We start from the raw sequence: 14,580 nt of genomic DNA, 5'->3' as shown, positions 1-14,580 counted from the left end.
GAAGTTTTACATGAACTCTGCCAACACGACTCGCTGTCAGAAGTCTGCCTTAATTCAGAAACAGCTCAAATAACACGACAGCAGTGTATAAAACCTTTAAATGACATTATAACGATAATTATAACGATAAATATATTAGTGACCACATCATAATGATAACTTCATGCTAATTCGATAAAACGAGCGCGGCATTACCTAATATTGGATATTTCTTGTAATAAAAACTTTTTTTGCAATTGTTTACATGTCACTGAATATGTACATATGCTGTTCTTGTTGCATTTACACAGCGGGAAACCAGCAGATGTCCTCAACTGAATGAATGTAGTAGTTTGTGTAATAATATCATACCTTTTGGCGTAGTCAGTGTGGTAGAAAAATTTCACAGCATCAGCGCTGGATACCTGAGGTAATTTAATGTTATAAACCTCAGCAATGAATGAGCTTTCTGCTGCATTTTAAGTGCGCGTGCACTTCAAGTTCAAATAGATTTGATTGGCTGTCAATGGTTTATCGTTCATCATGTGCCAAAATCGCTATCGTTATAGTTGTTGTGTGAGCTCTGCTATTATCTTTAATATAAAACGATTTTTAAAACTATATTTTTATATCATGTGAACGCCCTTTACAGGCACTGTCATATTTATATCTTCATCACGGCACCGGATAATGAAATACATCTATAACAACGTGTTTGTCATTTAACGTAAGTAAATTAAAACAGTGGACCATATATGTGAGTTCATCATTTGTGCTCTGCATTGAACTTTGTGTGAATAATCCGAAAATAAAAACTGCATGTAAACCGGAGTGAAGAGGTTAGCTCCAGTCATGTAAACATCTTACTGCGATTAAGACCTTACTCGCATTATTGGAAATAATCGCATTTTTGGTGTGCATGTAAACGTGGTAATTGATGCATTTGCTGTTGTAAAAGAATTAAGAGAGAGTGAAGGCGAGTGTTCTAGAAGGAGAAGAAACTTTCAACCAATCGCTGATCTTGCTACGGTGACAGACACTTTTATGAGCCAATGGTAGCAGCGCATTCAGTTCACACAGGTGCCGCTTCCAGCACGAGCACAAAGTGAGAGCGAGTCAGATGAGCGAGTCAGATGAGCAGCTGCACGGGGCGATCTCAAGAAACTAAAATATTTATTAAGAGGAAAAAGTGATTCAAAACAGTGATTTAAAACAAATTATTGGATTCCTGAAGTGATGTGATAACTTGGAAAAGCTGTCGCTAGAGTGAGGAGAGAGCAAAATAGAGAATTAGAACGGAGGCAGATTCAGAATCACAGAGCATCAAAACACTTCGAATGAACTTCTTCTTTTAAATAAGAAGTTAAAATTTATGCTTTGGTGAGTTATATTCTAAATATTAACTTGACATTATGGCATAAGTGTTGCAAATTTGGCAGCAAACTATGAGTTTTATTAGTTTGTTTACATTGGCCGTTGGTATATAACGAACGAGCTGAAGCATTTGAAAGTTAACAGTCAAGTAACGTAAATGTGATTAAAAAATAACATATGTTCAATAAGTGTTAAAACCCTGAGTTAGGTTGTTATTTGAAATGTTTACATGATGCTTATTGATAAATCTGTTGAATTGAATATTAATTACTGTTCTGCCTTGTGTTTTTACAAGGCTGGGTTTTTTTGTGAGAATTGCGAACATCTGTAAAGTTCTCCTGCTCCATCTTGGACACGCGAGACAATTAAGTATATACTGAAGGTGTATACAAAAAGGCGAGCCAACCAGAACTGTGCTTTGAATTCATCAGAACTGGTAGGAGGATATTTTTCATTTTTGTTTCGGACAACTACTAGGACGTGAATTCGCTGAAACTTCATTTTCCGTATTTTCTTGGATTTTCTTCAAAGGACACTTACTTTGAACTGAACTATTTAAACTATTTAAAGGAACGGTCCTTTGAACCGAGTCAATTGATTCATGAATTCAACCCAACTGAGTCATTTAAGTGAATCATTAATTTGGATTACAAACAAAATGAAACAGTGTTATACTTTTACAAGTATTTTGTTTATTTATTTATTTATTTGCACTGTAGTATATGAGAACTGATTTTCAGCTTGAGTTGAACGGTTCAATCTGCTAAACCCAGGTACCTGGTAAATTTCAAAGAGAGGAGTATTGGGATTTATTGCATATTGTTTCTTGTATTTGAGATTTATATTCCTTAAGCAAGATACAGAAAAGAGAAACACTTTCTTAAATTAATATTTTCAATATAAATCTACAAATAATCAGAAACCAAGACTCTGTGTTGATCTTTTACAGTACTTACCTGTCATACTGCTCTCCTCTCTCCAGTAGCCGTGCCTTTCTCTTCTGATACACAGGCCCACATTGAACATTATACGTGTGTATACACTAAACACCGTTACACGCTACACTGTCATCTCTTTGAATCTCCTATGGTTAACGCAAGCTCGTGGTCATATTCGGCAGGTCGTGTGGTTGCGAATTGCTCACAGTACTAAAAATGTGCGCTCAGAAAAAAAAGAATTTGCTCAGTGCTGAAAAAAATTAGAGGGAACATTGATTCGGACGTACTACTCTGTTCACGTGCTGTTTCCCCTACTACATTTTCAGTAAGTAGGCGGTTTCGGACAATACTTAAGTACACGTGCCTCTGAATCTCGCGAGAAAACGTCCAAAATCCCGCTAATTCTCGCCTACCCTTTTACGTATACTGAGGTTTCGGACATACTATTCGTTCGCCTACTGCTTTTTGCCTACTATATAGTATGGCAGTATGCGGTTTCGGATTCAGCCCCTGTCTCCTGATCCAAGCTAAACAGATTAGATTTTATATTTATATCTGCCTGTTGCAACAAGATCTGCTGATTCTGTAGCCATTTTTAAGAATCGGCTAAAACTCCATCTCTTCCGTCAACACCTGACTTACTAATACACAGTTTAATATACTTTTCTATATTTTTCTTTTCTGTTCTAAAAAACCCACTTAGCTATGTGTACTGTGTAAGTGTTAGGCTTGATGCGACTACTGTAGCTATAGTGCGCTTATGTATTGGTGTTATTGTGTTGTTCTAATTGCATATATTTTTTACCTCATTTGTAAATCGCTTTGGATAAAAGCATCTGCTAGATACCGAGCCCCTTTGGACATTGGAGTAAAAAAAAATCTAAAGTTTAATTTCATGTGCTCACGCGAAACCTTTATGTGCAGAATTTTTTTTAATTTACTTTTTCTTCATGTCCCCTTAGGAGCTCCATAGTTAGATGACTAAATGTAAAAAAAAAATGTGTATGTTCTCCTCCATCGTGTACATCATCCACCATACTAACAGAATGCACATACATGCACAGAATTACAGATAACATCAATAAGTAAGCAATACAAATGGCCACAAGATCTATAATTTTATTAAGCTAATATTAACACAAAACATTTTGCCATGTAAGTAAAACTGTAACTCACAGACAGATGTTGTCATGACAGAGTTAACCAACTAAAAACCTAAAATAATGACTAAAATATTAAAAACAGTTCACAGTAAACAGGACCAAATATAAAAACAATAAGGTTACTCACGCAACCCTGGTTCCCTGAAATAATGGGAATGAGCATTGCTTCAGTTTTTACTCTGCGATTGAAGCCTATAATACAGACAAATGGCGTTTGAGACGCAAAAATGGGCTGAGACTACACGCCCTATATAAGTCCGGGTCGAGCGCCATAGAGTTATCTTTTTTGACTGAAGCGCACATTCAACGAACTCTCGCTGCGTGACATTTAAATACGACCAACTACACAATGCTCGTTCCCAAGGTTATCGTTCCCTTTCAATACGGTTCAGTTCGCATTGCGTCAGTAGCACAAAAACAAAACAACAATGGAGGACAATCATCGCTATAAAAGACATCTTCGTACTTTTACTGGAATTAAAAGGATCTTGTTTGGAAGCAAATTTAAATATTTAAATGCTAATATAATTGTTATGTCTTCATGATTCATGAATGTATGTTGTCACATGCTGCTGTGACTGTATACCATTGCCGGCTTGCTATTGTCATGGTTTACAAAGGATGGGACCCAAGTGCAAAGGTAAAGGTGAACTCAAAAGGGTTTAATAACCAAAAGAGCCCACGAGGGGGCAAAAGACATAACAATAACAATGACCAACTAGACTAGACAAGACAACAGCACAATATGACAAAACTATACAGAACTAGGCTTTCTTGACTTGACTATGACGACTATGTTTCACATAGCAACAAACCAGAACATACAAATGATACAAAACGATTCAGCTCAGGACAAGACACACTGGGGCCTTAAATAGGGAAACTAAACAAGATAACGAGGGAAGTTCAGGTGTGGGGAGTTAACCAATAATGAATATTTAACGAGGAGACAAGGGGTGGGGACAGAGACAAGACATGGCAGCACACTACCCAAACAAAAGGCCATGTGCTGTCACACAAAACATGGGTACTGCCACATGACCATGAACTACTATGAATAACTATAGGTGTGTTCGACTTCATGCGGCGCTGCGCAGACCGATCGGCGGCTGACTTGAAGCAGTGCATTCCGGTTAGTATTTTTGTCCGACTTCAGCTGGCCCTGCAGGCACGTGATTGTGTCATATGGCTTTTAAGTACCGCGAGAGCGGTTCGAGATCAGCCGCCTGAGTTAGCCAGCGCAGTTCGCGAAGAGGAGCTGCACGGGCTGTAATGACGACACAGCTGTTTCACGATTGGTCGGATTCACCACATGACAACAATCACGTGTATTTCGTGTTTATTTTTCACGCCCTCAGTTCCACAAATGCTCACAAATCTGTATTTTTATAACAGTTAAAGCTATTTTCATGTAGTCGCGATGTTATATTGTGTAATTTTCATCAAAATAAAATGGATAAAAAACGTAGACCCCACTAAGTTACATTGGTATTTAAATAATATATGCTTATGTTGAACTCTTTATTCTTATAAAAACACTGCTGTAAGCCTCTTCAGTTCCACTCATGCTCATACACGGACATTCAAAACAGTATAATTCACTTTTTATGTAGTTTACATCTTACAAATCATGTTTAATGCGATTAAGCAAGCAAACGGCACGTGATCAGCCATGCCTGACGTAAATGCAGCAAGCTACGGGAACCACAGCGCGTCCGACTTCACGTCTCCGTTTTCAGCTCCTCCCCGCCTGCACGCGGCTAATCTCGCCGATCGGTTACATCCAGCCACAGCCGATGTCGAACACACCTTATAACAGACTGGCAGAATCATGACAGCTATTGGCTGATTCAGAGGTTAAGGGCCATTTTAGGTTGAAATCTTCACAATGCACAAAATTTGCTTTATAAATGCTTTTATTGATTAAATGAAGTTTTCAGAAAGGTTCAGTAAGATACTGACTTTTAAGGATAAGATCAGAAAAAATTTGTTCATGTAGTACAATTATACTTTTGAAACAGATTGATTTTTTTTACGATATCAGAGGTTTTGCACAAATGTAGCTCATTGTGATTGAACAGGGCTTATCATTCCAGCAATGGTTATCTGTGGGATAAGATGAAAAAATCAGTACTGATCATTACCAGTGTAGTTTGAATAATAAAAAATCACCAGTGATCAAGAGGCATTAGAGCAAAACAAGTGTTGTTGCAAAGGGTCAAAATACTTAAATGAAAATGTGTTTTCTTTTTAATAAATTTACAGACATTTCTAAAATTCTGTTTTCAGTTTTTCATTATGGGGTACTCAGTGTAGATTAATGAGATAACAATGAATGCAAACAATTGTACCATCAGACTGCAACATAACAACACTGAACAAAGTAAAAGAAATCTGACAATAGTGAATGCACTGCATGTAACATTTTATTGACAACTAAACTAGCCTATTTATTACAACATGCTATAAAATGTTAAGATAAAAACAATAATGATAGGAGAGATTCTTACTGTCATAGTTTATCCCCAGGCAGTTCTCTTGACCACCATAATTGTCAGGTTGTCCAGAGCACCAGTTGGTAAGGTCAAACTGAGATCCCTCAGCCCAAAGCCATTGTCCTTCCTAATGAGTGAGGAGAGTCAGTAGAAAGAGTTTACTAATAATCTATTCACACTCAATCATATAATTCAGTCATTTATATATGGAATAAATTTCCTGCCTAATGTATTGAGGTCACGGATCAAAAAATAATATAGAAACAAATATCTGTTTTATAATAAAATCATTCTTTTTAGATTAGCCAGACAATATCAGCATTTCAGAGCAAAGTTCTTTACCACTTCACCATCATGGCCACCAATCCAAGCTTGTGTGTCAGCAGGCACAAGCAGACTCAGGAGAAAGTTGTTTTGCACTATATTGCGCACAGATGCAAGATTTGCATCAAAGGATTGACAGTTTTTCTAGAGAGAGAGAGAGAGAGAGAGAGAGAGAGAGAGAGAGAGAGAGAGAGAGACTTTTATTGCAAAAAATGTTGCTTTGATCATGACAGGACATTGAGTATCATTGTGAATAACAGTACCTCAGCTGTGACCCAGTCAACTGACTCAGAGAAGAATTTGTAGCATTTCGTACCAAAAGGTGTCCATCCATGATGACATTCATGAGCTATACAGTGAATAAATTATTAGTAATATAATATTAAGTCACATTATCAATTTTATTTTCTGTTATCTTTTTACATAAAGTTACACTCTTTCAAAGTTTTATGCGGACATGTAACACTAATTTTATCAGAATTTAATCTGGAATGGTTGTATGGTTTGGTACTGTAAATACTGTAAAGGTCTTGGTTACCTGCTGCATTCTCAACAGAAAAGACCAAAAAAAGAAACGCAAGAGCTCTCATGACTTCCATGAGTCTGAAAATGGGAACAGGAAAAACAGGAAAAGTGACTCATCTGAACACTGCTGATTATTAATGAATATTATAGAGAAATATTCAGTAAGTTAATGTTACAAAAGCTCACCTTTTTGTCATATCTTCACTTTCAGAACTTCAGTGTAGATTGTGTGAGGGTCAATGAGGAGTCCAATCTTTTATACTTTTCTTAAGAGGAAGGACTCAGTAAACACAAGCGGGGCGTCATGCACCATTTTTTTTTCTGAATTTGTGCATAAAATTAAAGGGACAATAAGTAGGATTTACCCCTATCTAGTGGTAAAATTGTATTTTGCATTCAAACGAATAGTGCTCTCTAGTGCAACGCTTTTCCTAGGGCTGTTCAATTCCGGATTTTTTAGAATCGATTCCGATTCCTGTTTCTGGAATCGAAAGAATCAATTCCAAGAATTTTCTTGCAGACATCACAGTTCACTTAAACAAGCTGAACCTGCAACTCCAAGGTGACGGAAAACATGTTGATGACTTGTTGTGTTGTATTGAAAGTTTATAAATAAAGCTAGGACTATATTGCACAACTCAATGATGCTGATTTAACTCATTTCTCAATATTGCACAACTCGATGGTGATTTAACTCATTTCCCACTACTGCATGATATGAGTGAGGATGTGTTGACAAAGAGAAAGATTTGTTGCAACAGTTAGCCAAATGCAAGAGAAGTTCATTGCTCGTTTTCTTCAGATTTTGAGAAACTTAAGTATGCTGAACAGTTAATCAGAGAGCCATTCACTTTTCTTGTGGACAAAATCAAAGACTTTGCTGCAAGCTCCAGTTTACCCCATCAGCCACTGGAAGATGAACTAATGGATGTTGAGGGAAGAAGACACATGTACACAGTGCCACAAGCATCCTCAGGTACAGAAATGTGGCGTAACATACGTTAGATTATTAGGTTCAAAAGTTATTTCCATTTTTGAATCCTTTATCCTTTACTGTGCTTGTCCCATTGAAGTTGCTGAAAGAGAAGTGAGTGACTGGGGAGAATTCACGAACGTGCTAAATTATATGAACAACTTTCACGAACGGTTTCTTCAAGGTTGTGATTTAGCTTTTGCTTCACTTTCGCCTACAATTTAAATGTGCGAAGTGTCTCTGTTTCTGATGTCTGTTTGCAAAATTCAGAGACTTTGCAAAACCTGAGAGTGCAGTCGCGCAAGGGTGAACGTGATTTCACCAAGAAGGAGATCACAATCAGAGACATCACAACCAGGCTTCTTAAAGACTGGTGTAATGGCGACTATTGTTAATTCTGAAGGGATAATTCCAGAACTCAATGATAAGTGAATTCATGGACTTAAATGTACTTGTATTATAATCAACTCCAACCATATCAAAGTTCCAAAAGGTAGTTTTTGGGAGATGAGAAGCCTGAATATCCACTAGCATAACTGAGGTGATGCTGTGCGTGCCCTAAATCTTTCTTGTGAAATAATGAAGAAACTTGTTACACTGGTCAGCAGAGAAGTGAATTGTCAACAGTCTTAAATAAAGATTTAGAATTAGCTTTAACACTACCAATGATGTTTGAATAATAGTTTTTTACGTGCAGTATTTAAAGCAGAATGATAAGCAGACTGTTGTTGCCATTCAGAACCATTCTAATTGCCTTCCAGCAACTTTTATTTAACGCAACTCTGAGGTATACCATGAACAGGGTTTCCTACTGTAAATGTAACAACCCGTTCACGCACACTCAGGTGCTCTATGTAAATAAGGACCTAAAGACAGCATGTTGATATTTGGTGGTGGGGTGTTACGAAAATGTATTTTGGTTGTGCTGTCTAGGGGTGTGCATTGGAACTGCCCTCACAATTCGATTCAATTACGATTCACCAGGTAACGATTCAATTCGATTCTACGATGCATTGCGATGCATCAGAATTCTACTGTACACAACAAGGCACATTTTTAATCAGTCAAGTAGTAAAGTCAAGTGCAACTATTCTCAACAAAAACGGAAGCTTAGCAGCTTTAAGACAATGACAATTATATACCTGAGATGAGAATTTTACACACAGCTTAAGTCTTGTCTAGTTTTCTATTAACTTCGTAGAATCCGAAATGTGCCCATATGTTCACTTTCCATGGAAAAGTGTGCATTTTATTTACCCGTTTTATTTACCCGTCTATCTCGGTCATAAACATTGACATAATCGATTATGGCACTTTGCTGCATCGATGCTGAATCGTGCATGCGCGCATTGCGATGCATTGCCGCATCGATTATTGTTGACACCCTTAGTGCTGTCTACTGTTTTTTAGCTCTCTCTTTCTCTCTCTCTCTCTCTCTCTCTCTCTCTCTCTCTCTCTCTCTCTCTCTCTCTCTTCTCTCTCTCTCTCTCTCTCTCTCTCTCTCACACAGGTTGAGACTGTAGGGCAAGATGCCACCCCGTCATTAAGCATGGCTCCACTCCGTGACTAGGGCTCGGTATTGATTCAGATGTTCCAGATCAATTCAATTTGATTCAAAAGCTATCAAATCGATTCGATTTCGATTCTCGATTCAATTCCAATTCCCGGGCCAATTTTTATACTCGGTTTTCGATTCAACTCAATGAATATAGATTATATAGAATATTATATTATATTATATTAGAATATATTAGAATAAAGACTGAATGAATGAATTACAGGCTCGCCTCTCGCTCCTTCGTAACATCGTGCAAGGAAAAAAAGAGGGTGACATCTAGTGGAGAAGACTAGTAATTCGATTAACGTTAATCTTACGTTCATTGTTTGCGGAAATAAATATGGAACAAAATTGATTCACGGGCTTTAAGAATCAATTTTGAATCGACCACTTAAAAAAAACGATTAATCTGAAAATCTGTGACTCTGATTGGAGTCGGCAAATACATTTCTTTTAAAAAGAATCGGCAACGGTGAAATGGCTCCGTCAACCGCCAGACCGAATAGTTGTAATGGAATCACACTTGTAAAATATCTCGTCATAGGGGTGACCTTCCCTGTGTGTTTTATTTCCCTACATATTTTTTATATTTCGGTGAGAGTAGATAGGCCAGAGAATTTGTAATAGCTTTTGTCCCATCTAGCCAGGTTAGTTATTTCCCCCCATTTTTTCATTTTAGAATTGTTTTGTTTGTTATTTTGGGTGGAGGGGGTGACTTAAGTTGTAACACTTCTTACTCCATACATTGAACAAAAAACGAGATTGCCTGTTGTCCACTTTATACAATAAATTAATATATTTAACTAAAATTGCCGGTATTTTTCTTGTATTTGGTCTGACGGCTGGGGGAGTCTCTCCGATTTATTTATAGCAGCTTTTCCCCTAGAGATTGTAATACCATGAGTTATTCACAAATGTGACCATGAGTTTTTCACAAATGTGACCATAAGTTTCTCACAAATGTGACTATGAATTTCTCACAAATGTGACCATAAGTTTTTCACAAATGTGACCATGAATTTCTCACAAATGTGACCAGATAAAATTAAGATAAAGATAAAATTCTTATTTGAATGTTCATGTACAAGTATACATTCATGATATTCAGATTTACCTTTCTTATCTTCAAACCCCTTGTGATATTGAATCCCTCCCTGTGAAGTAAAGTATAAAAGATAGGACTCCTCATTGATCCTCACACAATCTACACTGAAGTTCTGAAAACGAAGATTTGACAAAAGGGTGAGCTTTTATAATGTTAACTTACTGAATCTCTGTCTATAATATTCAGTTTTAATCAGCATTGTACATACCGTATGAGTGCAGATGTTTCACTTTTCCTCTTAATTCATTTTCAGATTCATCATGGCAGTCATGAGAGCTCTTGTGCTTCTTTTCTTGGTCTTTTCTGTTGAGAATGCAGCCGGTAACCAAGACCTTTACAAGATTTACCAAACACTGCAACTCACTAATATTCCAAATTAAATTCCCATAGAAATGTGTTTTCCTAAACAAGTGTAACTTTATGTAAAAGGATATCAACAGGAGCAAAATTTAAAGCACTTACAGAAGCATAAATCTGATAATGTGACTTAATATTACTAATATTTTATTCACTGTATAGCTCAAGGGAAATGCCCAAATGAATGGACACCTTTTGGTGTGCAATGCTACAAATTCTTCCCTCAGTCAGTGGACTGGGCCACAGCTGAGGTACTGTCATTCAGTATTGTTCAATGATACTCAATGTCCTGTCTTGATCTAAACTAAACAGATTAGATTTTATATTTGCACTAAAATAATCTCTCTCTCTTTAGAAAAACTGTCAATCTGTTGGTGCAAATCTTGCATCTGTGCGCAATACAGTCGAAAGCAACTTTCTCCTGAGTCTTGTTCCTGCTGACACAAAAACTTGGATTGGTGGCCATGATGCTGCAGTGGTAAATAACTTTGCTTTGAAATGCTGATATTGTCTGTCTAATTTAAAGAATGCTTTTATTATAAAACATTTGTTTCTATAGATATCATTAATGAGTGTGAATACATTATAAGAAAACTCTTTCTACTGACTCTCCTCACTCATTAGGAGGAACAATGGCTGTGGACTGATGGATCTCCATTTGACTTTACCAACTGGTGCTCTGGACAACCTGACAATAAAGGTGGTAACGAGCACTGCCTGGAAGTAAACTACAGAAGTAAGAATGGCCCCTATCATTATTGTTTTTATTCACAATTTAAATTTTTTTTAGCATTTAGTATTAAAATCTCAAGTTTAGTTGTCAGAAAATGATACCTGCAGTACATTCACTATACATTCAGATCCATTTTACTTATTCAGTGTTGTTATGTTGCAGACTGATAGTGTTTGAATTCATTTTATCTCATTAATTTACACTCAGTTCCCCATAATGACAAAGTGAAAACAGAATTTTAGAAATGTCTGTAAATTTATTAAAAAGATAAACTGAAATATTACATTTACATTTAAGCATTTAGACCCTTTACAACACTGATTTATTGCTGATTTATGATCAGATTTTATTCAAACTGCACCTGTAATGATCGGTACTGATTTTATTTTCATTTTATCCCACAGATGACCTTTGCTGGAACGATCAGCCCTGTTCACTCACATTAAGCTACATTTGTGCCAAATCAATGAGATCATGAAAAATCAATCTGTTTCAAAAGTACTATGATTGTACTACATGCCTATAAATTTTGTTCTGATCTTATCTGTAAAAACCAGTATCTTACTGAACCTTTCTGAATACCAATAAATCAATAAAAGCATTTATAAAGCAAATTGTGTTTATTGTGATAAAAAAATCATCATAAAATAAAATACAATATAAAACAAAACAACAATAGAGTTCCATTTAAAATAACAAAAAGGGCTTATTACAACTGAAATGGTTAACCACAGGTTATTCTAAACCCCAGGTTAATGGAATCCTTTGTTATCTGTTTCACGTTTCACACTGTTCATACTTAAGAGTTAAGAGATAACCCTGAGTATTTATAATCTGATGTTTCACGCTGTGCATTCCTAAACCTTAAGTTAACATTTTCATCTCCATATTTGTGGTGTCAGCTGTTTAAGGAAGTTTCTTAACCTCCTCTTTAGTGAGCAGACAGCAGGAGTAGGAAACTGAGCAGCGTTCATGACTGAGGTTCTCTTCAGAACAACTGAAGTACATTGAAACAAATCCATGAGAGATTCCTCCACAGCAGTTAAACTTTACATCAAAAGACAAAAACATAATCATGATCAAATAATAATGTAATAGCAAACAGATTTAAATGAATTATTGTTGATTTCTTTTTTGCAATGGTATATTGCTCATTTATAATCATGTGTCAGTCTCGTTATTAGAGCGCATCCAGAAAATACAGGAATTTTGTACTCAGTATTAAAAGATAAATAAAAGTGTCAAGTGTTTAGTGTGAGCTCCTCTTGAGCAATAGCAGGAACCTGCAGGCTCTCTTAAACCTAAATGAAATGAAACCCTTCAGTCTCCTCACAAGAGTTCAAGAGATCGTGCCTGTAATGGATGAATCATTTCTGAATGTCTGAAACTCTGATATTTCTTCATGTCTAGTCTATTAAATGGAGGGGGGTAAACAATTTTTCATGCATTCTGACTTATTAAAGGCGGGGTGCATGATTTTTGAAAAACACAGGCTGAGTACCAAAACACACTTGTAGCCAATCAGCAGTAAGGGGCGTGTCTACTAACTGACATCGTTGCCTGGGTTGCGTATGTGTGGGGCGGGTTTAATCTATGCAACATCACACATTGGCACATTTCTGAACCAACTGTTTTCTTGGCTTGGTGCCAAAAACAGTGATAGTTCAGTAATGAGGACGTTGTTAGTTCTGAAACTTGCAGGATGTTCATTTAAGTATGACCTCTTATATAACAAAATATCAAGGTAAAACTGATTCTTTTATTCACCGCTTCTTTAACATTATAATTTTTGGTATACACAGTCGCGTGCTTGATTAATGGCTTGATTAAGTTAAATTGTATTTTTCTTAAAAACATATTATTGTAAAAAGTGTAAAATGTTTAGACTGTCTTTTACTCAACCGCTGATGGCCATCAATGAGATGGAAAATGAGATGGCGCCTTGTAGGGCTCACACCGCCGTCGGTGTATGAATGAGTGCGTGAATGTGTGAATGTAAGGCAAAACTTGAAAAGCGCTTTGGACGGCCATTGGTCTGTGAAAGCGCTATATAAATGCAGTCCATTTACCATTAAGCATTCTTTGAAGAAGTGGCCCAGGAGAACAGAGGCAGCTGCTGCAAGATGCCCTCGGCGAGAGGCAGACTGAGGAGTTGATGTCGAGGGGCCAGGTGTACACTTGTGATGCGGCAGGATCTGAGCGATTGCCTCAGTCTGTTGTTGGGCTGTTGAGAACCATTGAGCGAAGTCCTCGACCCTCTGGCCAAACAGGCCGGCCTGGGACACCGGAGCATCTAGGAGCTGTATACGATCCTGCTTACGCATGTCAGGCAGGCACAGCCAGAGATGGCAGTCCTGGACCACAAAGGTGGACATCGCATATCCGACGGCCTGCACAGTGACCTTAGTAGCTCTCAGTGCCAGGTCAGTAGCTGTGCGAAGTTCTTCAAAAGCAGTCGGATCGTGCCCCCACTTGTGCAGGTCACGCTGTGCCTTTGCCTGGTGTACCTGCAATAATGTCATAGCATTTATTGCCGAGGCCACGAGCCAGCGGACTTGTTCAGCACCATTATACACAGATTGTCTCTCCCGAGCTTCACGGCTGCCTTCTTAAGGGGATCGCACACCAGCCGCGCAGCTCAGCGCTGCGTCGCGTTGCGTCTAGCAGAACTCGGAGGTATTGTAAACCGGAAGTGCACATTAAATAGCGCGAGCTTCGTCAGATAGCGTCTACTTCAAAATGCAAAATATACGTTAGCAGCCAATGTTAATCCTTAATGATTTGGGACAAATATGATGTTATTTAATGTTAAACTATGTGAGTGGCGCTGTGTGCGACAGGGATTTGAACAACTTCCTGAGTCACAGCTGGGCGGTGCAGACAGGCGCCACCTGGCGGCGCCGGTGTGCGTATACTCATAGAAAGCAATGTGTTCGATTTTTTTAGAACGGCGCGGCGCTGAGCTTCGCTGAGCTGAGCGGCCGGTGTGCGATCCCCTTTAGTGTCATGATCCTGTCTTCAGGTCACAGTTTTCTAGTCATAGTGACAGGATCATG

The 14,580-nt window shown here is 37.7% G+C and overlaps 2 protein-coding genes across 2 annotated transcripts; one reads left to right on the top strand and one right to left on the bottom strand.

The window, feature by feature from the left end:
* Nucleotides 1-5,352: 5,352 nt before the first annotated feature.
* LOC135774918 (galactose-specific lectin nattectin-like) lies at nucleotides 5,353-7,075 on the bottom strand. The gene is made up of 6 exons (XM_065284903.2): nucleotides 6,985-7,075; nucleotides 6,812-6,876; nucleotides 6,537-6,622; nucleotides 6,292-6,417; nucleotides 5,965-6,076; nucleotides 5,353-5,560 (listed from the first exon to the last, which is right to left on the bottom strand). The coding sequence occupies exons 1-6, from the start codon at nucleotides 6,993-6,995 to the stop codon at nucleotides 5,487-5,489; spliced, it is 474 nt and encodes a 157-aa protein (XP_065140975.2). The 5' UTR covers nucleotides 6,996-7,075; the 3' UTR covers nucleotides 5,353-5,486.
* Nucleotides 7,076-7,515: 440 nt separating this feature from the next.
* Nucleotides 7,516-12,117, top strand: LOC135774926 (galactose-specific lectin nattectin-like). The gene is made up of 7 exons (XM_073813690.1): nucleotides 7,516-7,519; nucleotides 7,601-7,774; nucleotides 8,042-8,146; nucleotides 10,954-11,042; nucleotides 11,147-11,269; nucleotides 11,416-11,527; nucleotides 11,929-12,117. Exons 1-7 carry the CDS (start codon nucleotides 7,516-7,518, stop codon nucleotides 12,000-12,002), a joined length of 681 nt encoding a protein of 226 aa, XP_073669791.1. The 3' UTR covers nucleotides 12,003-12,117.
* The last annotated feature ends 2,463 nt before the right edge of the window (nucleotides 12,118-14,580 follow it).

This window comes from Paramisgurnus dabryanus, chromosome 1, assembly GCF_030506205.2.
Source record: "Paramisgurnus dabryanus chromosome 1, PD_genome_1.1, whole genome shotgun sequence".
NCBI lineage: Eukaryota > Metazoa > Chordata > Actinopteri > Cypriniformes > Cobitidae > Paramisgurnus > Paramisgurnus dabryanus.
Note: the sequence above shows the minus strand (reverse complement) of the source record. Positions and strands in the feature narration are given on the sequence as shown.

Excerpts from the sequence above, each read along its gene's own strand:
- LOC135774918 (XM_065284903.2), bottom strand. Across the intron at positions 6,077-6,291 it reads GTGGCCATGATGGTGAAGTG|GAAGGACAATGGCTTTGGGC; the intron begins GTAAAGAACTTT and ends CTCACTCATTAG. Across the intron at positions 5,561-5,964 it reads CCTGGGGATAAACTATGACA|ATAACCATTGCTGGAATGAT; the intron begins GTAAGAATCTCT and ends CTTATCCCACAG.
- LOC135774926 (XM_073813690.1), top strand. Across the intron at positions 11,043-11,146 it reads TGGACTGGGCCACAGCTGAG|AAAAACTGTCAATCTGTTGG; the intron begins GTACTGTCATTC and ends CTCTCTCTTTAG. Across the intron at positions 11,528-11,928 it reads CCTGGAAGTAAACTACAGAA|ATGACCTTTGCTGGAACGAT; the intron begins GTAAGAATGGCC and ends TTTATCCCACAG.